This window comes from Pinus tabuliformis, chromosome Q (genome assembly GCF_031772625.1).
Source record: "Pinus tabuliformis cultivar Carrire ecotype Pingquan chromosome Q, CPIR1, whole genome shotgun sequence".
In the NCBI taxonomy this organism is placed as follows: domain Eukaryota; kingdom Viridiplantae; phylum Streptophyta; class Pinopsida; order Pinales; family Pinaceae; genus Pinus; species Pinus tabuliformis.
The window spans coordinates 1,337,666,528-1,337,692,957 of record NC_142296.1 but is presented as its reverse complement, the minus strand read 5'-3'; the positions used below and the strand labels follow the sequence as shown (position 1 = coordinate 1,337,692,957).

Here is a 26,430-nt window from a genome sequence, read left to right as displayed (position 1 = left end):
ACTCCGCTCCCAGATCTAATAATCTAAGGCTCTCAACAGCCAGATCTATCAATTTCTCACACAAAAATTAATTTTTTAAATTTTAAGGAGGTGCTAACTCGAAACCCTCCATGCATCACCTACAAAAGTTCTTATGATAAGCCCGAGATTAATTCTACTAGGCTCCTCAGAAAACACGAATCGGGAGTTGGTTGGTCCAACTGAAAACTTCCCCTAACGCCTGAAGATCTAAAATCAAGATTTCACTGCAAAACTCAATCCAACCATTAAAAATAGAGCGAGAAAACAATAATAAAACTCAGACAAATAAAGATACCTGCTATTACGTTCAAAATTTAGATTATTATTCAAACACTAGCAACTGAGCAAGATACATGTACTCAAATCACTCTTAGAAGCTATCATCAATGGCTTTAGAAAAAATTATGCATGAAAACAACACATCTTATAGTATTCCCATGAAGAGTAACACCAGCAAAACTTAGCCCCAAAGTCTTTCTTTATTATCCAGAAAAAAAATTACACAAGAGCTTCTTGCTAAGCACACAACTCAAAGGTCGGATGAATCGACTAACAAATGACTTCCTATTTAAAGATAAATCCTCCAACGGCTAGTTCGAGTGATCCTTGTCAAAGCAATCTCGACCGTTGATGAAGATTAAAATTTCTTTTAATCTCATCCGTCGAAATATTTAATTCTCGAGGAAATTCGAATTTTTCAATTAAATGCATTTTAATTAACTCTAAAATTAAATTTTTGAATTAATTTCCCCAAAAATTTGACATTGACTTAACCCCCAGGGATCAAAGGTTTAAAATTTAGCAAAATAATTAATTTACCTTAATCTCGAGAGTCAACACCTTTTAAAATTTAATTTTTAAGGACGGACGAATTTTGCCTTTGGAGAATTTAAATTTACCTAGAACCTAGAATTAATTAAATTTTTGGCTTAGGATTTTAATTAAATTTTGGCCAAAAAATTTAATTAATTAACCTATGAGGGGATAAATTATTTTTCCAACCCTCAAAACACTTCACATCATGATTTTCATATTTTTTACATCATAAGGGGGCAAACCCATTTGTAGTAGACCCTCACAGACTACCCATTTCTGCGACATAAATATAATCCAGCAGACCAAGCAGTTTGTAATAAAATAACATAACCAAATAATTAGGATTATTCCCAAATCACTTTTATATAGACTCGATCTAAAACACTAGGACTCGCTTAAGATCTTAGCGACAAAATCCATTCCCACTTTGGGGTAAGACTGGAGGAAAACTCTGTCGACCATCAGAGAATGGATCGATGAGACAAAAAACCTCCCAGAATGGAGATCGTCACTAGAAAAGTAGGTTTACCTAGGTCATTACATACATGACACGGATCTGTTGAGATTATTTACATTATACACATGCAGAAAGGGTTTACATAACATCTTGGAAGTCAAGCTGATGATGATAGCTGGACAGCACGGACACATCAATCAAGTGTTATCCCTTTTGCGAAAAAGGGGGTGTACTGCTATGGGTCGTTGACACGTAGTGGTCAACAGCTTGGAAATTGCATCAGATGGATGTGCAAACCACTTTCCTCAATGGAGTGATTAAGGAAGAAGTGTTCATAGAGCAACCTCGGGGCTTTGAGGTACATGAGGAGGAGTCTCATGTTTGTAGACTGAAGAAGGCTTTGTACGGACTCAAGCAGGCACCTCGGGCTTGGTATTCTTGGATTGATGGATACCTGATGAGTCTTGGTTTCACCAAGAGTGATGTTGATCCAAATCTTTACTACAAGGTTGTTAAAGGTGAGCCTGTGATCTTGTTATTATATGTTGATGACTAATTTTTAACGGGAGAAGAAAATCTCATTGATCAGTGTAAGAGGGAGTTGACCTCTGAGTTCAAGATGAAGGATCTAGGTTTGATGCATTACTACTTGGGATTAGAAGTGTGGTAGAAGTTGGGTGAGATATTCCTTGTTCAAGGGAAGTATATTATTATGATCCTTCAAGGATTTGGGATCATGGACTGCAAGTCCATGGCTACTCCCATGGTGATCAATCTAAAGTTGAGAGGCTCTGACTCAGATTTGGTGGATCTCTCTATGTTTGGATGGTTGATTGGATCCTTGATGTATATGGTTAATACCAAACTTGATATTTGCTTTGCAGTGAACACTTGAGCTAGTTCCTGGTGGAATCTAGGCATGTACATTGGATTGCAGCAAAGCATGTGTTGAGATATCTATGAGGTGCAATCAATTATGGATTGAGATATGTCTCAAATGGTGAAGTACAGTTGCAGGGATACACAGCTTCTAATTGAGCAAGAAGTGACGAAGACAGGAAGAGCACATCAGGATGCTGCTTAAATTTGGGTTTTGTTATGATATCTTAGATGAGCACGAAGCAGACATTTGTCACACTCAGCACTGCAAAGGATGAGAATATTGTAGCGAGTTTGGCAAGTTGTGAAGCAGTATGGCTTCGGAAGCTGCTCGCAAGATTGTTTGATCCGGTGCTAGAGACGATCGTGATACATTGTAAAAACCAAAGCTTTCAAAAAATCCAATTTTCCATGACATGATCCGAATTGGATCCATAGAAAGATTGTCAAGAACCATGACTGAATTAGGTCGAACAAATCTCTAAGGAAATCCGAAACAGTATCAAAAACACCCTGAACCAGTGGCAATGGCAGCCGACATGGAACGACAAGGACCTTGGTCAAAGCGCACTGACCGAGGCCCATGGAGACCACGCAGGAGGCCAAAGTAGCCCCTGGGAGCCCCGAAATGGGAAAAGGACGAGTTTTTTGATGTGCAATTAGCGCCTGGGCGAACAGGGCAAAAATGGAGGAAGCCCGAGCACTCGGTCGCGTTGGGAAAAGGTAAAAGTGCTAAAGTACAGAGGCGGGACCCGCGCTTTGGAAACTGGTGGTATTAATCGGGGCGCCCTTAAACGGTAAGAGGTTTTGGACAGGAGCGGAGCGATTCCATACACTGATCGACGCGTGGCAGGCGGAGGTGAGAGAAAACCACCGTTGATCGCACGCTATCGGTCGAGCAAGTCAACCGTGCGAAACGTGCATATGGCGTCGAATCTGGAGGTCCCAGATCGGACGGCTGAGATTGCACCCGATGAAAAGAAGCGGAATCGACAGGGAATTAAGCCGCGTTCTAAAGGGATTTGGAATCCGTTTGACGCCACAGTGGAGGAAGAACGCATCCACAGCATAACTGAAGAAACGAACCGACGAAGCATGTTGGCTCCATTTAGAGGAGGACAAATGGCCACTCCCTAAGCATTCATGATGACGCCGAATGCAGGAAACTCCAAGCGCAGCTGCAGAAGGTGAATCGGCACAGGCGAAAGAGGAACCGAACAGGCATAGGGATCGAATGGATAAAGCCATGAACAGAGACAGTCGAATCAATTAGAGTTGATTTGGAGTCAGAATTGAGAAGAGTCCAAGCGACCAAGAGAGACAGTGAACAGTGAACCCTGAGAGGAGGACTGAACACAGAGAACAGTAAAGCCAAGTAGAAGAGACAGAGGGCTGAGCTGACCACAGGCAGTGTCGAGCACCAGAGAGCTTGAAGATTCAAACCTTCCCATAGAGGAATCTGTCCGGACTGCACATCACATTTGGCTCTTTCCACTATAGACCAAGAGGTCACAGAGCTGGTAGGAAGAAGAAGAGTCTGTGTACTCCAAGTGGCTTGGGGAATCCAAGAACCACCCTGCCAAGCAAAATCTGCTTCAGGAGAACTCATATTGAGTCCCTGTATTGTAATTTCTCTGCTGAAAGACACAATAAAAACAAGGCCACCACTGAAGCTGGACCGGAGACGTAGCCCTGGAGAATAGGGTGAACTCCTTATTAAAAATTGTTTGTGTCTTTGTGTTGCTTACTGTATTTCTCTGTTGTCTTTCCATTTTATTGTCTGTGTATTGGCAATCTGATCGATCCGTTGTTTCAATAACATAGAACACACACCAGCACATGAGTCTGTAATACCTTTAGTTTAATAAATATTTAACTGATGGCACTCATAGGGTGAATATCAGATCAAGTGGTATCAGAGCTCAAGGTTGTAAGGTTAGACAAGCTTGTGTTGGTATAGCTGTGAATGCTCACAAGATCAAAGCTCAAATTAGGAGAAGGAGAGTTGGTGGAAACTAATCCTGAAATTGGAAGAGTCTATCCTCGAAAGACCATGTCAGAAGAAAGTTCTATGGGGCCAGACCCTCAATTCATAGAGAGTTTCCTAGCTATAAAGTCTATGGTTGAAGAAATGTACAGAGACTTTAGAAAGCAAAAGGTGGAAGATGCATCAGGCTCTAAGCAAGAGAAAGAAGAAGATGAGTCTCACTTCCATGACAACTCCAAAGGAAAGGGGAAAGAGGAAAACTTTCTCACACCTCCTAATAGCCCTGTACATAATAAAGAAGCATCTTTGATTAAGTTATATGTTAAATTTGATTTGCCCATATATGATGGAGAGCTAAATGTTGAAAAATTGGACAATTGGATTAGACAAATTGATGTGTATTGCAAGGTACAGAACATAAACTCAGACAAGAGTAAGATTCAGCTGGCAAGCCTACGCCTAGGAGGCACTGCCTTGGTTTGGTGGGAAGGTAGAACCCAAGCTGATATGAAAAGCCATGGTAAGACCATCTCTGTCTGGAGTGACTTCGTTTCTGCAATCAGAAAATAGTTCTATCCATTGGCCTACATGCAGCAAGCCATGATGAGTTGGCAAACTCTTTGACAGTTGAAGGGGCAAAGTGTACAAGGGTATACTCAAGAGTTCAGAAAGAGAGCAGTGACGTTGGGTATCTCACTAGACTCACCAGAGACTCTTTTGAAGTACATTGGTGGTCTACACAGCTACATGAGGCATACCATCCTCATGTTTAATCCCACTAGTATAGATGAGGTATCTGTACAAGCTACTCATCTAGAGGCTAGAGGAAAGAATGGCAATCCAGAAGTTGGGGGACCATCCCAACCCACTGTAAGCAAGAGCAAGGAGAAAAGAAAACAGAAGTGGAAAGCAAGGAAGGCTAACACTGCACAGAAAGCCAAAGCTTCATGCACTCATTGTAAAAAAGAGGGGCATGATGATGAGCATTGTTGGATTCTGCATCCAGAGCTGAGACCTAAGAAGTACGAGGGCAAGAAGAAGAACACAGTTGCAGCTATTCAAAGAGACTTGGGGTCAGACTCAGGAGATGAAACAACTATAGCAACCACAGGTATAAGAGGTAAGAATTTTGAAGCATCTACTAGTAATTCTGCTCAATCTGTTATTGATGAAGAAAATGAGAGAAAAAGACATGAGCTTTTCCATATTTGAGTTATTTCCAATAATCAAAAGATTGATACTTTGTTCGATAGTGGCTCTCAAGTAAATTTGATTTCTGAAGCAATTGTAAAGAAATTGGGATTAGCAACAACACCTCACAAGAAACCATACCCATTACGATGGTTGAATGATAAAGCACAACTACAAGTGACTAGACAGTGCAAACTCAAGTTTTCTTTTGGGTCAGCATTTGTAGATGAGGTTGAGTTAGACATAATTCCTTTGGATATATGTGGAATTGTTTTAGGAAGTCCTTACTTGTATGATAGAAAGGCTATTTTCTATAGAGCTGAGAACAAGTATCTACTGGTTAAAGATGGAATCGAATACTTTGTAAGAGCTCATAAGCTCAAGAATAATTATACTCTCATAAACTCAGGTCAGGTGAAAAGAATGATTAATTCATGCAAACAATTCTTATTGATGGTTGTAAAGGAAAAGAAACCTGATAAAACCAATGCGTTTGAGGGCTGTAATGCTAAACAGCAAGCTGATATAGAAAAAGTTGTTTCAGAGTATGATGTCTTGTTTCAAGAACCTAAAGGTCTGCCACCCAAAAAGGGAATAGTACATGATATTATTTTGCAGCAAAATGTTCCATTGCCTAACATTGGGATGTACAGGTTGTCTGCTTTAGAGAATGTTGAAATCAAGAAGCAGGTGCAGGAGTTGCTCGAGAAGGGCCTCATTAGGCCTAGCACATCACCATGTGGGTCACCAATCGTTTTGGTGAGAAATAAAGATGGCTCGTGGAGAATGTGCATTGATTACCGAGCACTGAATAAGATAACAATCAAAAATCGTTGGTTCTTAAATCAATTTAAAGTATTTAAAAGGGTTGAGAGCTCTGCAATGGCATATCCCGACAGGTTTTCCGCTGCGGTTGCATACGCAGGCCTCGGATCTTCTAAAAACTCTTCGAAAGCTGCAATTTCTCGCTTTCAAATCGAGATCGCATCGCTTCTATACGGACATTACCAGCAAGTGATACGATCTTCGCCCTCGGCCGCTCAGGGTAGGGTTTCTTCCCTCAGCTTTCCCATCGTTGTTTACGACAGCCATGGCGGACAGGAAGCCTCAGCGGTTGTTTGTAACAATCTCTGCAAACACAACGAAAAGGAGAAGGCTCTGGCAGACTTCCTTCACGCACCGTTCCAACCCAGCCTTCAGGGCAGCCGCAGCAAGCAAAGCGCGGGATCATCACGCCTTCACAGCAGATCTGCACTCGTTCTTCTGGTTACGGCTGGACAGCTATCCGGGCGCTTTGGCCACAAACCAGAGCAGGAGATCTCATCATTTGCATGGTCTCTGTTTGGATATGGGGCATTTACCAGCTCTCCGAAACACGGTTTTCGACTCAGATCTGACAAAGATCAGCCAGATCCGGTCACCCAGAAGGCAGAACAGCCCCCGCTATGGCCAGATCTAGAGATCGCCGCAGCTGATCATGCAGATCGGGCTCTCATCATTCAGATCGGCCAAGATATTGCTGGTTTGCTCCCCCGGAAGGAAAACGGCCACAACCAGCTGGATCTACCAGAAGAATCTCATGCATTCCAGATCCAAGTTAACCTTTCCGGCAAAACGACAATGTTATGGGTTTGCGCAACAGATCTAGTGCAGGATCTTCTGCAAAAACTTGAATGCCGGCTGGGGATTCCCTCCTCCTGCCTCAGATTGCTGTATAAGGGTAAGCAGCTTATGCATTCCCTTCCTCTTTCTTTTTACAGCATTCAAAAGGACGCGTCTATTGGGGTTTCTTTCCGTCTAAGAGGTGGTTCATTTGGGCAAACCTCCTCTGCCCCTTCTTTCTCTTACAAAGATGCAGCACGCAAAAATACTGCCCAACCTCAGTTCTCTTCAAAGGCATCCCAGCCACATGAAGCTCCAAAGCCGTTTCTGGTAGACAAATCAGAGGAAATTCCCTCCATCGATTTCTCTAATCCCAAGGTTGAAAGCCGCTACCAGAGCTTTGCAGAATCCGCACTCATTTGCAGATTTAATGGTTTATGGCCTCGCACAGCAGATCTTTATCAATGGGTCCATACCTCTTGGACTAAAAAGTGTAAAATCTTCTTATGTTCAAAAGGTTTTTTCATGGTGCTTTTTGAATCAAGCGAAAACTACCAGAAAGCCTTAACGGGAGGCCCTTGGTTCTGGGGTTCAGCTGGGCTTTTTCTAACCCCCTGGTTTCCTGACTTCGACCCCTCTACAGCAGTCATCTCCAAGATCCCCATTTGGGTCAGGCTCCCGAATCTTCCGGCACATTTTTGGGATTTCTCTGTCTTCCTAGCTATTGGAAACACTTTGGGACGATACCTGGCTACAGACACCTCAAGAAGGGATAATGGACTCTACACGTATGGCAGACTATGTGCAGAAATAGATATCAGCAAAGGATTGCCGGATCAAATTAATCTCAAGTTTGGAGATTTCCATTGGACTCAACCACTGGATTACGAGAACACAGCCTTCCGCTGTCGCCATTGTCATCAAACAGGGCACCTTCAGAGTACATGTTCACAGCTCAAAGACAAAAAGAAGAATCTGAATCGTAAGCCCAAATCCAAGAGATGGAATCCTTTTGAACTACCCCGTCGACTGGACGATTTAGACTTCTCGAGCTCGGAGGAGGAGGAATCTGAGGCAGATGAGCAGGTTGATGAGGAAATTGAAGCTGATCTACAGAATGAGGAAATTCCGAAGGACGCCCCCTCAGCTCACCAGGAGGCTCCCTCTAACCAGCAGATTTCTCAGAAACGTACCCATCTCTCTTCGCCATCAGACTCTGACAAGGATGATCAGCCTTCAGGACAAAATAATCTACAACTTGTCATGACACAGCCAAACTCCACTGGGTGGATAAAAGTGAGCAAGAAAAAAGGCAAAAAAGGTCGATTTGTAGGAAACAACCCTTCGGGGTAGCCTTTTGATTAGTACCTTCCTTTGTAATCCTATGCTTCTATGACCTGTCCCTGATCTGTCTATTTGGAGCAAGGTTGATTCCCTATCACCTTCAGCTCCATAGCTTCTCTGGTAAGCCTGTTTCCAGGCTTGATTGTACTATATTTTCATCACTTAATAGATTTAGTCTTTACTCAGAAAAAAAAAAAAAAAAAACAATCAAAAATCGTTATCTCCTTCCTCGCATAAATGATCTTTTAGATCAATTAAAAGAAGTTGTTTATTTCACCAAGCTGGATTTGCACAGTGGATACCATCAGGTCAGAGTTGCAAAGCAAGATGCATGGAAGACTTCTTTCAAAACAAAGCAGGGATTGTATGAATGGCTGGTTATGCCTTTTGGCTTAACTAATGCTCCTGCTACTTTCATGAGATTAATGCTATGTCACAAGGTTCGTCGAACTTTAACCTTGAGGTTCGAATTTTGGCGAACCTTAAAAAAAAATTTGAGGTTCGGCGAACCTCATAGCCATTGACCAAGTCCATTGATCAAAACTTATAACTTCCTGTCGTAACTCAAGATTGTAATTTATGCTTGGAGTTTCCATGTCTGTGATAGCATTTTTGATATTTACTGATGTTGATTTCTTACTATTTTATCATATAATTAATTTTAAATTAATATATATAGACGAACCTAATGACAAACCTCATCAAAACATTCGAACTCAAACCGAACCTAATCATTGTCGAACCCGAACTCGAACCCGAACCATGTGACATTGGATTAATGAATGATGTACTCCGACCTTTTCTTGATAATTTTGTTATTGTGTATCTGGATGACATTCTAATTTTTAGTAAAACATGAGAAGAACATTTAAAGCATGTTAAGCAGACATTAGATGTTTTGAAAAGAGAAAAACTTTATGTTAAACTCTCAAAATGTGAATTTGGCAAAACATCTCTAAACTACTTGGGTCATATAGTAGGGGGAGGTGAATTGAAAATAGATCCCTCTAAAGTGGCAGTCATTGTGAACTGGCCTAAACCCAGGTCTGCTACAGAAGTGAGAAGCTTCCTAGGAGCAGCACAATATTGGAGGAAGTTCATCTCTAACTTCTCCTTGATTGCAGCTCCCTTACATGCTTTAACAGGATTGAATAAGGTGTTTCAGTGGGGAGGCAAACATCAGAAAGCCTTCGACACCTTGAAAGAGAAAATAAGTACAGCACCTGTACTAGCACTGCCAGATTTACAAAGACCATTTGAGATCCAAACTGATGCCAGTGACTATGCCATGGGAGCAGTGTTGACACAGCACGGCAAACCCATATGTTATCATTCTAAGACTTTTAATCCTGCAGTAGTTAACTATCCTACATATGATAAAGAATTGTATGCATTAGTTCAGAGTGTGAAAAAGTGGAAACATTATTTAATGGGCAAAGAGACAATAATACATACTGATCATCAGCCACTTCAATATCTACACTCCCAAACTAAGTTGCAACAATCAAGACATTACAGATGGATGGGTTTTCTACAACAGTTTCACTTAGTCATCAGATATAAAAAGGGCATACATAACAAGGTTGCAGACATGTTATCTAGACCCATTATAAATGCATCTACCATACTTAAGCATAATTTTGTGCTACATAAAAGCTACATAGAACAATATGCTAAGGATATGGACTTTAAAGATGTATATGCAACTTTCAGTCAAGGCAAAAGAGTAGAAGAATTGGACTATCATATAAAGGACCGACTCTTATACCATTGTGGGAAACTCTGCATTCCACAAACTGAGAGGATAAAGATAATTAGGGAAGCACACACTTCTCTGATATCAGGTCACTTTGGGGTAAGCAAAACAGTTGCACAGCTGCAAAGATTCTGCTATTGGCTGAAAATGAATGAGACAGTTTCTAGATATGTAAGAGGGTGTGCCATGTGTGCTAAAAGCAAGCCCAGCAATAGAAAACTAGGCTTGTACACTCCATTTCTAGTTCCTTCTCACCCTTGGGAAAGTGTTTCCATGGATTTTGTTGGAGGATTGCCTAAATCTAGGAAAGGTCATGATTATCTATATGTTGTTGTGGATAGGTTCAGCAAAATGTGTATTTTGATACCTTGTAGTAAACAGATCACAGCTGAACAGACTGCAAAATTGTTCTTTGAACATATATGGGTTCATTTTGGATTACCCACTTCCATTGTATCTGATCGAGACACCCGACTTGTGGGGAAGATTTGGTCTAGTCTATGGGAACTGATGGACACCAAATTAAAGAAAAGCACAGCTTTTCATCCACAAACAGATGGCTAGACAGAAGTAGTAAACAGGACTGTGATCCAGTTACTGAGAGGATATTGCAGTAAACATCCTAAGCTTTGGGATGATAACTTGTGTTATGTGCAGCATGCTTACAACAAAGCCAAACACTCTTCTACACAGAGATCTCCTTTTGAGACCTGCTTTGGTTTCACACCAAGGTCTCCTTTGGATTTTGTCTTTGGTAAAGATACCATGGTTGATGGACACAGTGAAGTGGACAAGGCAACCAGGTTCATTGAACAGATCTAAGAGATCCATCAGGGAGTACGGGAACAGCTAGAAAAGAGTCAGGCCAAGTACAAGGCTAGGGATAATAAGCATCAGATGGAGCATAGTTTTCAAGTTGGAGACCAAGTCTGGCTGCATATCAGTGAGGACAGAATGCAAGGTGAAGGTAAAAAGCTAAAGCCTATCAGGTATGGACCTTTTAGGATACTTGAGAAAATTGGTGAAAATGCTTTTTGCCTTGATCTACCAGCTTACATGCACATCTACTCAGTCGTAAATGCAGGTTGTTTGAGATTGTTTGAACCTTCAATGATTGAGGACCCTGAAAAGCAAAGTCAATTGCCTTCTATTGATGACCTGCTACTTGAATACCTCAATGAGTTGCAAGAAGACACCGTATTGGACAGGAAGGTGAGGACAACGTACAGGGGAGATGTTGAGTACCTCAGGATTGGGCTCAAAGGTTCAAAGCCGAGCAGCGCAAAGTGGATTGAGATTGGACAAGTGAAGAAACAATATCCTCACTTAGTCGATGCTTGAAAACCAACTTTTGGTAATCCAAAATATTTTTCAGTAGGGAGGTCGTGATCCGAATTGGATCCATAGAAAGACTGTCAAGAACCATGACTGAATCAGGTCGAACAAATCTCTAAGGAAATCCAAAACAGTATCAAAAACACCCTGAACCAATGGCAATGGCAGCCAACGTGGAACGACGAGGACCTCAGTCAAAGCGCGCTGACCGAGGCCCATGGAGACTGCGCAAGAGGCCAAAGTAGCCCCTAGGAGCCCCGTAATGGGAAAAGAACGAGGTTTTTGATGCGCGATTAGCGCCTGGGCGAACAGGGCCAAAATGGAGGAAGCCCAAGCACTCGGTCGCGTTGGGAACCGGAGGACCACGGGCAGAAAGGTAAAAGCGCTAAAGTACAGAGGTGGGACCCGCGCTCTGGAAACCGACAGTATTGATCGGGGCGCCCTTAAACGGTAAGAGGTTTTGGACAGGAGCAGAGCGATTCCATACACCGATCGACGCGTGGCAAGCGGAGGTGAGAGAAAACCGCCATTGATCGCGCGCTATCGGTCGAGCAAGTCAACCACGCGAAACGTGCGTATGGCGTCGGATCTGGAGGGCCCAGATCGGACGGCTGAGATTGCACTTGATGGAAAGAAGCGGAATCGACAGGGAATTAAGCCGCGTTCTAAAGGGATTTGGAATCCGTTTGACCGCCACAGTGGAGGAAGAACGCATCCACGGCGTAACTGAAGAAACGAACCGACGAAGCATGTTGGCGCCATTTAGAGGAGGACAAGTGGCCACTCCCTAAGCATTCATGATGACGCCGAATGTAGGGAACTCCAAGCGCAGCTGCAGAAGGTGAATCGGCACAGGCGGAAGAGGAACCGAACAGGCATAGGGATCGAATGGCTAAAGCCATGAACAGAGACAGTCGAATCAGTTAGAGTTGATTTGGAGTCAGAATTGAGAAGAGTCCAAGCGACCAAGAGAGACAGTGAACAGTGAACCCTGAGAGGAGGACTGAACACAGAGAACAGTAAAGCCAAGTAGAAGAGACAGAGGGCCGAGCTGACCACAGGCAGCGTCGAGCACCAGAGAGCTTGAAGATTCAAGCCTTCCCATAGAGGAATCTATTCGGACTAAGCATCACATTTGGCTCTTTCCACTGTAGACCAAGAGGTCACAGATTTGGTAGGAAGAAGAAGAGTCTGTGTACTCCAAGTGGCTTGGGGAATCCAAGAACCACCCTGCCAAGCAAAATCTGCTTCAGGAGAACTCATATTGAGTCCCTGTATTGCAATTTCTCTGCTGAAAAACGCAATAAAAACAAGGCCACCACTGAAGCTGGACTGGAGACGTAGACCTGGAGAATAGGGTGAACTCCTTATTAAAAATTGTTTGTGTCTTTGTGTTGCTTACTGTATTTCTCTGCTGTCTTTCCATTTTATTGTCTGTGTATTGGCAATCTGAATCGATCCGTTGTTTCAATAACACAGAACACACACCAGCACGAGTCTGTAATACCTTTAGTTTAATAAATCTTTCACTGATGGCACTCATAGGGTGAATATCAGATCATGACAGGTCGAAGCAGATTGGGATCGAGTACCACTACATCGGAGACATGGCACAAAAGGGAGCAGTGAGGCTCCAATACATTTCTATGGACAAGCAAGTTGCTAACATTCTCACAAAACCTCTGTCCCAAATGAAGTTTGTATATTTCAGGGACAAGCTTGGAGTGGTTGAGAATGCCTCCCTGATTAAGAGGGAGTGTTGATGTTGTTGCAACAGGGCAAACATTCTCGCTAGGTCAAGGGTGTTGACTAGGTGCCATATAATGTGGCTAGGGAGAATGGCCCAGTTAGCATCAGGGCCCAGAGTGCTCCCCCGATCAGATGGTTCTGACCATATTGTCAAGGGTTACTTGGCTAGTGGGTAAAGTGAGTGCCTTAGAGCATCGGGCAAGTATTTTTACCATTCAAGTGCCATGTGACAACATGGGGGATTGGTAAATGGGCCCAGAGTTTTACCATTGGTTAGGGAGAATTGACCTAGTTCCAAGTGGTGACTTGGTTAGTTGGTGACCCAAGACTAGTTTTGTATTTACCGTAGTCAGGGAGTACCTGACCATATCGCTGAGGGGTATTTGGCTAGTGGGTCACTAGATGTTGATGCAGGATGCTTTCCATGTGATTTTGGGATGGAACATGGAGTGGATGGATACATTAACATAATGGGGTCATTCAATCTTTTCTTGGGATGGATAAATTTTCAGCAAAGTGGACATCTAAGGAATTCAAGGTGAATACCTCCCTAGCTAAGAGGGAGTGTTGATTTTTGGATAGTTGTGGGAGGTATTCCCTAGCTACACAAATCAGCTCATGAAAGAAAATTTAATTTAATTTGCTCAAGTTGGCCCCAAAAGTACAGGTCGGCCCAACCAAGAGACGTGCCACTTGGGGACCCTAAAATCACTATAAAAAGAGACTTGAGCTTCTCATTTTCTCACTCACATTTTCTCTCTCACATGTGGGAAACAATCTAAGGAAGAGGCCAAACTTTCTAAGGAGCCAAATTTTCTGAGACAACCGAAGTTTGACCAATGTTGCCCAATGTTGATCAAGATTGTCTGAGGTCTGTTTTGACCAGTGTTGACTGAGTTTTCAAGGTTTATCTGACCTACATTGACTGAGATGCTTTGTGATCTGTTTGACCTGTGATTGATTGAGTTTGACCTCGCACATGTGGGCCGCATTGTTTGACTATTTCAATGAGTATTTTTGGGCAGTTTGACCGAACTAATTTGTTGTTGTAGAAGGCCGAATTTTAGCTTGTTTGACTAGGTTTGACCAATGCTATATTTTTGGTCTGGGTGACCAAGTTTGACTTGTAAATATCAAATTGTACTTTTGTTGAATTGAGCAATTTCTCCTAGAAAAGATTGTTGGGTTTTCTCTTGAGTTTGGGTTCCCCATGACAAAAATTTGGTATCCATTGTGCATGGTTATTCTACTGTGATCTTCACTGTTTTTATTGCATTTACAGTTGAATTTTCTTAGTGTGATTGCTTAATGATATTCTGGGACATGCTAAAGTAATATCATATATCATTGGAAGTAATTATCAGTTGCAAAAAATGTTGAGAAATCCAAGAGTGGCAGTTAAAACGATTTCTCTTATTATGACATTATCTTGTGATGTTTTTCATTATTATTATTTGTTCTTTCTAATTATCTTTTCTTATCATCAAGACTAATGCCAAGCAACAAATAGAAGAGTACACAAGATGTAGGCACGCTGCCAGGGCAAAACCCCACTCTAGGGGAAAACCCAGTCAAAATTCTTCCTTCAGTAGATTCAAGATGAGACGACCAAGACCCTTACAACTTAGACTCGAGACTACCTCCATCCATCAAGTCAACCTTGTCATTCTTCAGTTCTATAACTCCTATAGCAGTCATTCTTCTTCACACTTTGATCCTTGCAATGGCACTGAACTTGTATCTTATCACTGTGATAACAATATGATAGCACTGAGATACTGAAGAACCGAGACTACATCATCGAGACATTCACTGTGGTAGCAACAAGATAGCGCCGAAATATATCACTGTAATATCACCAAAATATGATCATTGTAGTAGCACCGAAACTGTGAGACTGAAATAGCACCGAGTTACATTAATACATCACCGAACTGTCTCCACTGCAATCCACATTCTATATGCCGAGAATGTCACGAAATTATCTCTAAGATCACTGAAAATTTTCCACTGAGATCATCAAAACTTCACTACAACCTTCTCTAAGATTCGAACTTGTAATCTATGTCAAAGCACCGACACTTGTTCTCTGAAATCCGAACTTGTGATATGTTGTAATGTGAAGATCAAGTGCTTGTATATATAGTGGTTGTCCAATATAATTGAGCCGACATGAGCATTTGAACAGTTGTGTCTATATAGGCCGACATGTGATCACCTTATGGAAGTCAACTTGATGGAGATTCTTTCAACAACAAGTAGACTTTGATGGATGGAGGAGTCTTCACAAATTGACTTTGACAATAACCTAAAGCCTACAATGGAGGCTTGACCTATACATTTGACCCAAGCATGAAACCCATGCTTTAATAAGTCAATTTCAATAATAAAAATAAGAAAATTGCTTTTCTTTTGACAAATATATTACATTTTGGCTTCAAGTACAATTATGAAGACCAAACCTAGTTACATTCTTCAACACTCCCTCTTAACTAGGGAGGTATTCATATTTACATATAACCATAGAGGTACATGGAAGATGTCAACACATCATCTACGTAGAGGTTTAGGCACCACAATGCTATGGACTATATTCCTGACCAAGGCAATCTATCCATTGGTCTCTCAACAGTTTAGGCACCGCAATGCCACGAACTAGATTCCTGACCTAGGCAATCTATCCGCGTGGGACTAAGATGGACTCAAGCTTTCAACCTCTCTAGGTACCATCAGGCTTGCTAACCATCAACACAGGGACCTAAGTGCGTATACATGGTCAAAAATTTACGACCCATGCCACCCTCCCTACTTTGGGACCTAGACATCAACACAAAGTGTCGACTAAATGTCCTCCCAAGCAACGCTTCAATCACAAAGCCTCTCTTTGATCCAACAAATCTCTCCCAATCAAACTGATCGGTGACCAGCATGCTATCAAAACCTTCGAGAGATTTACCTGTACAAACACAACCCCAATCAATAATATACTTTCACATATTCATAAATAAACACAAACCTTCGGGGTTTTCCTGATGTTGCTTCTCAACACAGTAGGCCTATCAACCAAATCTTTCCTTTTCAACTTCACATACAGCAACATATCCTTCAAAATTCATTCTCCGATCAAAACTATGCTCTCCCTCTCAACTAGGGAGATTTTCTCTATCTAGGCTCCCTCTTAAACTAAGGGAGATCTCTTCTATCCAAGCTCCCTCTTAACCCAGGAGATCAACTTCTTCTTTTCGACAATGGAGAATCTTTCATGGCTTCCATTCATCTCATCAGAGTTATCATTACCATCACCGTTCATATCATGCTTATCACATCAACTTTTCTTTCGATCATCTTCACCACCTTGAAGATTGTGTACCTGCACAACTTAGATAGCAAGTACAACCAAAACTATAGAAGCATGAAGTTAGCCATATCAAAATCTTATAATAATGGAAGCATTTTACAAACATAATCAGCAAGAGACTATACTTCAATAGCTCATCAAGATATCAAACTCATTATAACTAGGGTTTCAATATTCCTTTTAATGACATGACATGATCTTTCACATAGCAAACGCTAGAAACAAATCAGATTAATACATCTAACAATTTTCAAATTTCATATGTTATACTCCCTACTAGGATTTCATGTAAACCCTAGATTTTATACATGAGCTCCAACAATCAAAACCAATCACAGCTTAATCAACATCATGACTAGCATCTACTAGGGTTTGATGTAAACCCTAGATTTCTTATTTACACAATCTCAACAATCACTATATAGATAGATTCCAGATTGTCATATCACACATACTAGAGAATTTAACTACTACTAGGGTTTAGCTGCAAAACCCTAGATTTACCAAACAACATCATCCTAGAACATCAATCTTTGACTAGGGCTTGTTTCCAAACCCTAGGACTCATGACCAACAATAATTAGATCAACACTCATATCTAGGAATTCATCATCATATCATAAGCACATCATATGTCAGACAACATTAATATGTTAGACATATGCCTACCTAGAATAGGCTAGGGTTTCAACCAAATGGACACATACCTAGGGTTTCATTCCTAGGACTCTAAATACATAACAAGGGTTTTTCTTATAGACCCAACCAAACCCTAAGGATCTATGGTTTCAATTCATAACATAGTAAACCCTACTTTACCAAAATTTCAAAGGTTCGGGATTTCAGACAACATCATTCAACCCTAACAAGTTAGGGTTTTCCTAATCACACCAAAACCCCAAACATGACATCATCAATATATCAAACATAATAGCAATTTCTTTAGACTCCATCAATAGCCCTCAATAGATTAGGTTTTCATTCATTTTCATCATACCCATAGGTTCGGGTTTTCCAGAGAACCTATCTAGGGTTCTATAAGAACAATCAAGGATGTAGGGAGGGTAGATTTATCAAAAGATGAATCACCCTAAACAAGAATATTTATGATTCAAGGTAGCTAGACATAACAATGTTAGTAATGTAAACTTCAAAAATAAGATGATCATACTTTTAAGAGAATCTTGTAAGGAGTATAGTTTGAGACATACCTGGAGATGTTCCTTGGAAAACCTGGTAAGGATTCCTTGAAGTATTCTCTTTGAATTAAGCCATCATCTTTTATAACTGTAGTACATACTTACAAGCACAACATGTGATACCAAGGACATAATTTAATTTCTCAAGTTAGATCTTCTACATAATCATGGAGGATGGAATCCTATGATAAGTTGTTCATTCTTTCAATCATCAGTAGGACCTTTTATTTGACATCCTAGATTACATGTAAACCCTAGAAGATAAGGATGTATGTTATCTAGGGATTACAATTTTTATCTTAGTCTATCTATGAACAAGGATCATATGAACCATTTAAGATTAGATACTTAAGAGTTTTAAAATCTTATGAACATACGTACCTTGAGTAGTTGTAGACCGAATGTACTACTTTACCTATCTCTGAAGATGTTTTGAATAGGTCCGAACTTGAGGCATACTAGAATCCTTTTTCTTCTTGACTGTGATTTTCACCGAATTCCTTCATTGTAATACTACTTCACTGTGATATTACCAAATCTCCTTATAGTGATATATCATCGAGAGTCTCCATTGTAGTGCGAGTTCTGTGGTCACTGAAATCATCTCTGTAATATATAGCGAAGTGGTGTCTTCATTAAACTGTGCCATCATCGAAATATTGTGCCTACTCTGAAATGTTTAGATTGTGCCTCCACCGAAATATTGAGACTGTATCTTCACCGAAATACTAAGAACCCAATCTCTAGAAAGATCTGAACTGTCTCACTATGTAGGTACCGAAAATCTCTCTTTATGGCAGCACTGAAATATCACAGTGTTGTCACCTTGAGGGATCTTGATTTAATTGTCACGATCTTTAAGACAAATGCAAACAAAACTTCTTATTGAGAATGCGTCAAATATGTATAAGTGTTCTTCAAACTGCCTTAGACCTTGACCATAGCTTTGATACCATGTTGAGAAATTCAAGAGTGGCAGTTAAAACGATTTTCTCTTATTATGACATTATCTTGTGATGTTTTCATTATTATTATTTGTTCTTTCTAATTATCTTTTCTTATCATCAAGACTAATGCCAAGCAACAAATAGAAGAGTACACAAGATGTAGGCACATTGTCAGGGAAAAACCCCAATCTAGGGGAAAACCCAGTCAAAATTCTTCCTTCAATAGATTCAAGATGAGACGACCAAGAACCTTACAACTTAGACTCAAGATTACCTCCATCCATCAGGTCAACCTTGTCATTCTTCAGTTCTATAGCTCCTGCAGCAGTCATTCTTCTTCACGCTTTGATCCTTGAAATGGCACTAAACTTGTATCTTATCACTGTGATAACAATATGATAGCACCGAGATACTAAAGAACCGAGACTACATCACTGAGACATTCACTGTGATAGCAATGAGATAGCACCGAAAAATATCATTGTAATATCACCGAAATGTGATCACTGTAGTAACACCGAAACTATGAGCCTAAAATAGCACCGAGTTACTATGATACATCACCGGACTATCTCCACTGCAATCCGCATTCTATATGCCAAGAATGTCAATGAATTATCTCTGAGATCACCGAAAATTTTCCACTGATATCATCAAAACTTCACCGCAACCTTCTTTGAGATCCAAACTTGTAATCTGTGTCAAAGCACCGAACTTGTTCTCTGAAATCCGAACTTGTGATATGTTGTAATGCGAAGATCCAGTGCTTGTATATATAGTGATTGTCCAATATAATGGAGCCAACATGAGCATTTGAACAGTTGTGTTTATATAGGCCGACATGCAATTACCTTATGGAAGCCGACTTGATGGAGATTCTTTCAACAAGAAGGAGACTTTGATGGATGGAGAAGTCTTCACAAATTGACTTTAACAATAACCTAAAGCCTACAATGGAGACTTGACCTATACATTTGACCCAAGCATGAAAACCATGCTTTAATAAGTCAATTTCAATAATAATAAAATTATTTTTGCTTTTCTTTTGACACATATATTACATTTTGACTTCAAGTACAATTATAAAGACCAAACCTAGTTACATTCTTCAACAGAAAATTGTGCTTGTCTAATTAGCACTAGAAAATCAACAATAGGATCATGCGGCATCAAAAACCCATAATCCTTTGACCCAGATTAGATTACAACCTTAATTTCTTAATTGAAATTAGAAAACCATGGGCTGAAACACCACGCACCACAAAACTGGCAAAAGCGAAAACTCTGCTCAAAACCACCAAAACCAAACGCAAAAAACGACCCAAAAGTTTTTTTTTACTATCAGACAAGGCAGGTTGTTGCCCCCTTTGTGACCCCCTACTGCTTTTGGCACATACAATGTGCATGGGTTTAGTTGTGCAAAGAATATAACACATACCCAACACTTGGCCTAAAGATGGACTTTCATTTTGAGCATTCTCTGGAGCTAAGAGATGGCTCTATCATCCAACCTCCATATATGCATAGGCACTGAATGAATGTCCTTAGGATCGCCCTTGGTCAATTTTGGGTGAGCTCTCACAAAAAAAGATGTTGGTAAAGACACCCAAGTTGGTAAAGGCAATTTCAGCACTGAACATAAAAGTTTAGATGGTAGGAAGACAAAAAGATAGGAGCACTCAGAAAGCGTAGATTTCACCTATGGTTATAACCCTGCACTTCTGGCAGCAATTCTTAAGTACAAATGAACCTTAGACTTATGAAGAGGTAGGTGAGAAGCATGAATAATGTGCAACTATGCAGTAAGAGTTGGATTCTAGTCAAGGGAAACAAGGTTTGAGTTCAGTGAAATTACCTACAGATGAGAAGGCTATCGGATTCATACAGATTTTCAAAACCAAGTACAAATCAGATGGGACAATTGATAAATCTAAAGCAAAGTTGATAGCCAAGCACAGAAGAAAGACTGGATTATGAGGTAAATTTTGCAGCTGTAGCGAAGATGACAACCATATGGATAGTGAGCACTGGCAACCCAATATGAATGGACAGTTCACTAGATGGATGTAAAAAGTGCTTTTCTAAATAGCTGGATTCATAAGGAAGCATTTATGGAACAACCACCTAGATTCACATAGCCTAGAAAGGAGAGGGATCAGGGGAAGTGATACAGACCCTAATCTCTATGTGGAGACCTTTCAAAGTGGAGGCTTATGGCTAACCATTTTATACGTTGATGATTTAATTTTGAAGAGCGAACAGTGAACAAAACAGCGAAAGATGATCTACTACACTAATGAGATAACAATCCTTAGTGTGCTAAACTACTATTCTGGCATGCAACTCTAGCAAAAATATAGAGGAATGTCCTGTCTCAGTCCAAGTACACTGGTGATCTAGTCAAGAAATTCAAAACAACAGTGCAATATAACACCCCAATAGACCCTGCAACAAAGCTTACTGAGGATGAATCAAGGAAAGTTGTAAATGCAAACCTTTACAGACGTTATAAATTTTTATATATCTTACCATAACAAGAATAGATATTTGTCATGCAATTGGCCCAGTATTGAGGTACATGGCAGAACCTAAAAGAAAGCATTGCACGATGGAAAAGAGAATTTTGGGATATATTAAGGCGCATTCAGTTGGGGATTTGAATTTTACCAATGTGATGTTGGTTTGGGGTTGGTTGGCTTCATAGATTATGACTGGGCTGGATGCATGAACAACAAGAAATCCACTTTATTTTTGCATTCCATGTTGATTAAATTGTTGTGAGTTAGCGTAGTAACATGCAATGCACAATTGTTTTATCTTCAACAGAGACCAAGTGCAAAGGTGCATTCAACACAACATGTGAACAAGTTTGGCTGAGGAGATTATTGATTGACACTGTTTTGGCACAAGGGTGGCCTATTCTTTATCTTTTGTGACAATCAAGGTGTTATTCAGCTGGGGTGAGGAATGCAATTTTACATTAGAGCAGTGACCGTATTGAATTCATAATCATTATTTAAGGTAGACCAGATTAAATTGTAAAAGAAAGACCTGAAAATTCAGCAAACATCTTTACAAAAGCTTAAAGGAAAGAAAAGTGAGTGAAGTTTAGAGCAATGCTTGGAATGAAGATGGACGGTTTTTCACTGAGTAATTGTTAGAAATATTAATGGGAAATCTAGGTGCACAAATACAAATGAAGCACACAATAATGTCAGTTAGGTGAAGGTGCAGAGTGTTTTAACTTTTTTGTGCTGCTGCAAATAAAACTGGCACAGGTTAAATTGAAGTGCACTAAAGCACATAAGTTGCCACTCAAACTAAGGACAAGGCACTGGTGAAATAAAAAACATAGCTGAATTATCGACTCTTTAAGGAAAAATACATTGAATATCATTGTTTTTTCTGAACTTAATTGCAAATTAATGTGAGCAATACTTAAAACCAACAGTAAAACCTTGATTTCAAGTGTTTTCCTTGCATTTAAGGCCAACTTAATTTGTCGTTATGCAACATAAGTGCAGAAATAAGAGGAAATTATAGCACGTTGTCCAATTTATTTTAACACATATAAACATAAATTTGAAGTTTAAGCTTGCTGATTTAACAATTTAGTTGCAGATTTCTTAGTTTATTAGAGTAAAACAAGAAGCTTTTCTTGCACATTTGAGGTCAAACATACCCCCAAAAGTTCATCAATGAAGCCTTCAATCACTTAGGGACATCCCCAGAGGTTAGTAAAGCACTAACTCAAAGTGAGAGGAGTTGTATGAGGTAACATCTGCACTTCCACTTAAATTCTTTGGACACCTTTGGGTCTTTTCAGCATAGATATTTTCAGATGATGACAGGTTACAGAGTTCCCTTAACACTCTGTTGGTATCACAGATAATTATAAGCTTGGGTGTGTTTCTCAAAGCATGTAGTGCATGATAAGTCTTTGCCCTGTAAGTTTTGGTGTGCAAGAGCAAAGCTTCAAGCATTCCAAAACTTTTTCATAACATGGAGAATTGATCTGAAGAAGAGACATAAATCACAAATTGTAGCTTTATCTTCCTACAAATATTCATGAATTTTCAGTTGTGCGGTCTAAATTCTACACAACTCATATTAAATGCAGTTTTTGCATGCTTTGTCAGCTCCAAAAAGCTTGTGGAGGACTAAATTGTAATATGTTTTAATATTCTATTCACTACTCATCGGTACATATTTTTTGTCCATTATAATTTATTGTATCATATTCAAAGGTATATTGCTTTCCAGAAACACGCATCTCTTATTCCTCCAAAAATCAAACTTTAACATTATTGATGGATAAGTATCTCTTTTGTTGTTTTACTTGTTTTCTCAATGATAGACCTTTCACTCAAACCAGGAAAATGTAATAACTTTATAGTGGATTTATGACATCCATATTTATAGCATTTGGAGAAATGACACATGAGGATGTATAGAAGTACCTTTGTGGCTCTGCGATCATAATTTCAATCTCTGCTGTTTGGAAATCATCAATATCATTCATGTAAAGGTTGACATCACCTGCCATGGCTGAAACCAAAAAACAACTTTTTGTTTATTCTCCCCATGCTTTGGGCATGTTTATGTAAAGAAAGGATAAACAAAACAAAACAAAATAATTAAATTTCTCAATGCATGCACAAAATTGTCTTTTAGGTGCCAAATAAGCAGACATAACACAAGGAAAGATTATCCCAGAACCAAATTTGCCCAGCCATAATTTCTTCTATAATAGTCGTGTGATATTCCTAGGCACGTCTTGTGTAAAACCATCAGACATGCCAAAGTCAGCTATTAACGGTTCTAGGACAACCAGCAATAAAAATAGAGAGAATGGAAAACAGTGTGCAAATACAAATGCAGTATAATGTCATTTTGACAACAATATGTAATGCCTAAACCTCACAAAGAAATATTGACTAAAACAGAATAATAATCATGCATCAGACTGCTGTATTTACTGAGAATGCAAAGATAGTGTGGATCAACACTAGTCATGCACAGAGTCATAAAATGGTGAGAAATAGTCATTTAGTAATGTAATTAATTAACAGTATGTAACTTGCTAGATCTGGTAAGCTGATAATGATATTATGTCGATTCTTGGGCTTTGTAAATAATAGCAATGAACCATAGTGACTGCTTGATGCAATCATTACATAAATGACATCTGTTAGAGTCAGTGTTTGCATACTGCCATCAGTGATCAAAACTCCTCTTTTCATATCATATTAAGGTCCCATTCTGAAATTTTTGTCATTCCCCCTGGGTCCTCATTCAAAAATTTACTCACTAATGGTAGCCCAAGTTGAAACCCCATCCCCTCTCAAAAATTTATATTTGCTGGCCCACCGTCATATGTCTTGCTGAGCATACATTGACTATAAAAGCTCATTTCATCATGTCTTTATGTCAGTCAAGTCAACATGGAGTCTGGTCATTCAAGGTCCCATTAGGTCATTAGGGTTTCCAAGGTTCCAATAAAACTCCATTCCATTGCATAAGACCAACAAGTAAAGGGTGATCAAATAACATCTCTTCACCATGTGAAGATGATTTGTAAAGAGAAATGCTTATTTCATCATGTAATTTTGAGTTCAAATGTAATATTTTTAATTTTCATTTTGTAATTTTATGTCATTTAAATGTAATAAGTACAAGGTTCCCAAGTTGTTAACTCAGTGTTCCGAAGATGCCAGACCATCAAAAGATCAATTTGTCAAAGGAAATAGTCAAGTGAAAGGGTAAAGTTTCAAAGGGTTAAGTGAATGCCAAAGGGAGTTGTCTTTTCCCAAGGGTGTCCAAATCATCATTTTCCACAAGCACTAAACCCTAATTTCCTCTCCCACAGAGCTAGGGTTGGCTATAGAATCAAAGACATCTGAGCAGAGGAGGCCTAAGGGAGGTCATTTCAGCAAGTATGAAGCCATTCCAACTCATAAACATCATGTCTCCATCATTTTTCAAGAAGTCATTCCAAGGGACAAATCATTTGCCACACATAGGGTCAGTTTTGCTTCAAAGTATGTTTCCAACCAAACAAAGATGAATTTTACAAAAGTGAGAGAGGTTTTTGTCCATCATAGGCCAAGCATGAAAAACCTCCTTCAGTTTTTACATAGGTGTCATGGTTTTGGAGAAATGTCAAAAATACAGTTGCTACAAGAGAGTTGTTGCACTTCTGGAGTGACCTTGGGAAAATCAAATTTTCTTCTAGCTAGATTGTCCAAATGACTTGCTTGATGAGTCAAATGATAACTAGAGAGAAAGTGCTTTCCAATGAGCTAACTTGAGCTCAATTTGGAGTTAAGTAAGACCTCCAAAAGTTTCCTGCAAGAGAACACTTTATTTTTGCACCCTCATTCTGCACTTTTTGACCAGTCTTGGGAGAATTGATTTTTCAGGGACTATAATTGATCATTTTCAGTGCTTGATAGGTCCATTGTGTAGCCAAGAGAGAGACCTTTCCAACGAGCTATCATGGACTCAATTTGGACTTCGGTAAGGCACTCAAAAGTCAATTTGAAGTCGGTGTTGCGCGTTCCCTTCAGGTGCTACGCGTTTGTCCAGGAGAGCCAAAATTGCCTCCTCAGTTCCACCAAAGTGCATTCAACCTCCTACAAGTAAGTAACCACTGCAAATCACATGTTTTTCCCCCATAGAATCATTCCCAAAGTATTTTAAATATTTGATTGAAGATTTGGTGTTATTCTCACATATAAACCCTAGTATTTCCCTAAAAACTACCCTTGAACTCTCAATTCCCAAATTTCAACTCCCATACACTTTCATACACTCCCCTACACTTTCATTCCCTTTTCCTAAACCCTTTATCCCAATACTCTCTAAACCTTTGTCCCAAAACCCTAAGCCCTAGGTGCTACAACTACCTAGGCTCCCAAACCCCACCCCCCAAATCCATCATATTAATACTCCCTATCCCCTTCTCCATTACATAAATCCCTTTACCCATCTCATTCAATTCCCCTTCCCCACTCCTTACTTTCAAAAAACCACATTCCAACAACCTAATACCTCCCTAGGGTTTGACATTAAAACACCATGGCAGAAGAAGAAAACAAACCATACAGTGAGGTAGAAAAAGCCAAGGTTTTGTTAGAAGAGACACTTGAGAAGCATGGTTTGCTTGAAGAGCAAGATGAACAAGCACCAAGAAGCAGGCCTAGAACCAGAGGTTTGAAAACATCCCTGGAACTTAAAAGGCAAAGGCAAAGAGAGATAGTTGATGAAGCTATGCTTGATGATCAATTCTTGGATATGATCAAAGAAGACAAGGAAGGTTGGTTTCAGGCCATCAATGATCACTTGGAGAAGTTATTGAAAAAATCTAAAAAGGACAACAACATTCAAGTGAAAATGGCCAAACACCATGCTAGCAGAGAAAGAAATGCAAGGGCAAAACTCGCAGCAAAGGCAAAAATTGAAGCCCTAACTCACCAAAAATAGAAGGAGAAGCTTGACATACTTGCAGAGGCTTCACTCCAAGCCTAGCCACACCAAACATCAGCTCCTTGACCAATTTTGAAGACTCTTGGCTCATTTTTTGTAATATTGTCTTTTCTGTGTTTTTTGAGGGACTTTTTGGGGGAATGGAAGCCACCAGTGGATTCAGAAGGACCAAGACATCTACAAAAAGCATGTTTCCAGCCTTGGAATGCAAAACTGGCAGGTGAAAAAGGAAAAAAACTACCAAAAATCATGTTTCTACCTCATTTTTGGACCAGGCGCTACGCGTTTGACCAGTCTTGGG

The 26,430-nt window shown here is 39.9% G+C and overlaps 1 protein-coding gene across 2 annotated transcripts in view; it reads right to left on the bottom strand.

The window, feature by feature from the left end:
- Positions 1-26,430, bottom strand: part of LOC149224791 (Acyl-CoA N-acyltransferases (NAT) superfamily protein) — an 87,670-nt gene that overhangs the window by 15,681 nt on the left and 45,559 nt on the right. For both annotated transcript variants that reach the window (XM_089386261.1, XM_089386260.1), the window contains exon 3: positions 23,102-23,189. In XM_089386261.1, coding sequence (XP_089242387.1) covers positions 23,102-23,189 — 88 coding nt within the window. The remainder of the gene's footprint in view (positions 1-23,101; positions 23,190-26,430) is intronic.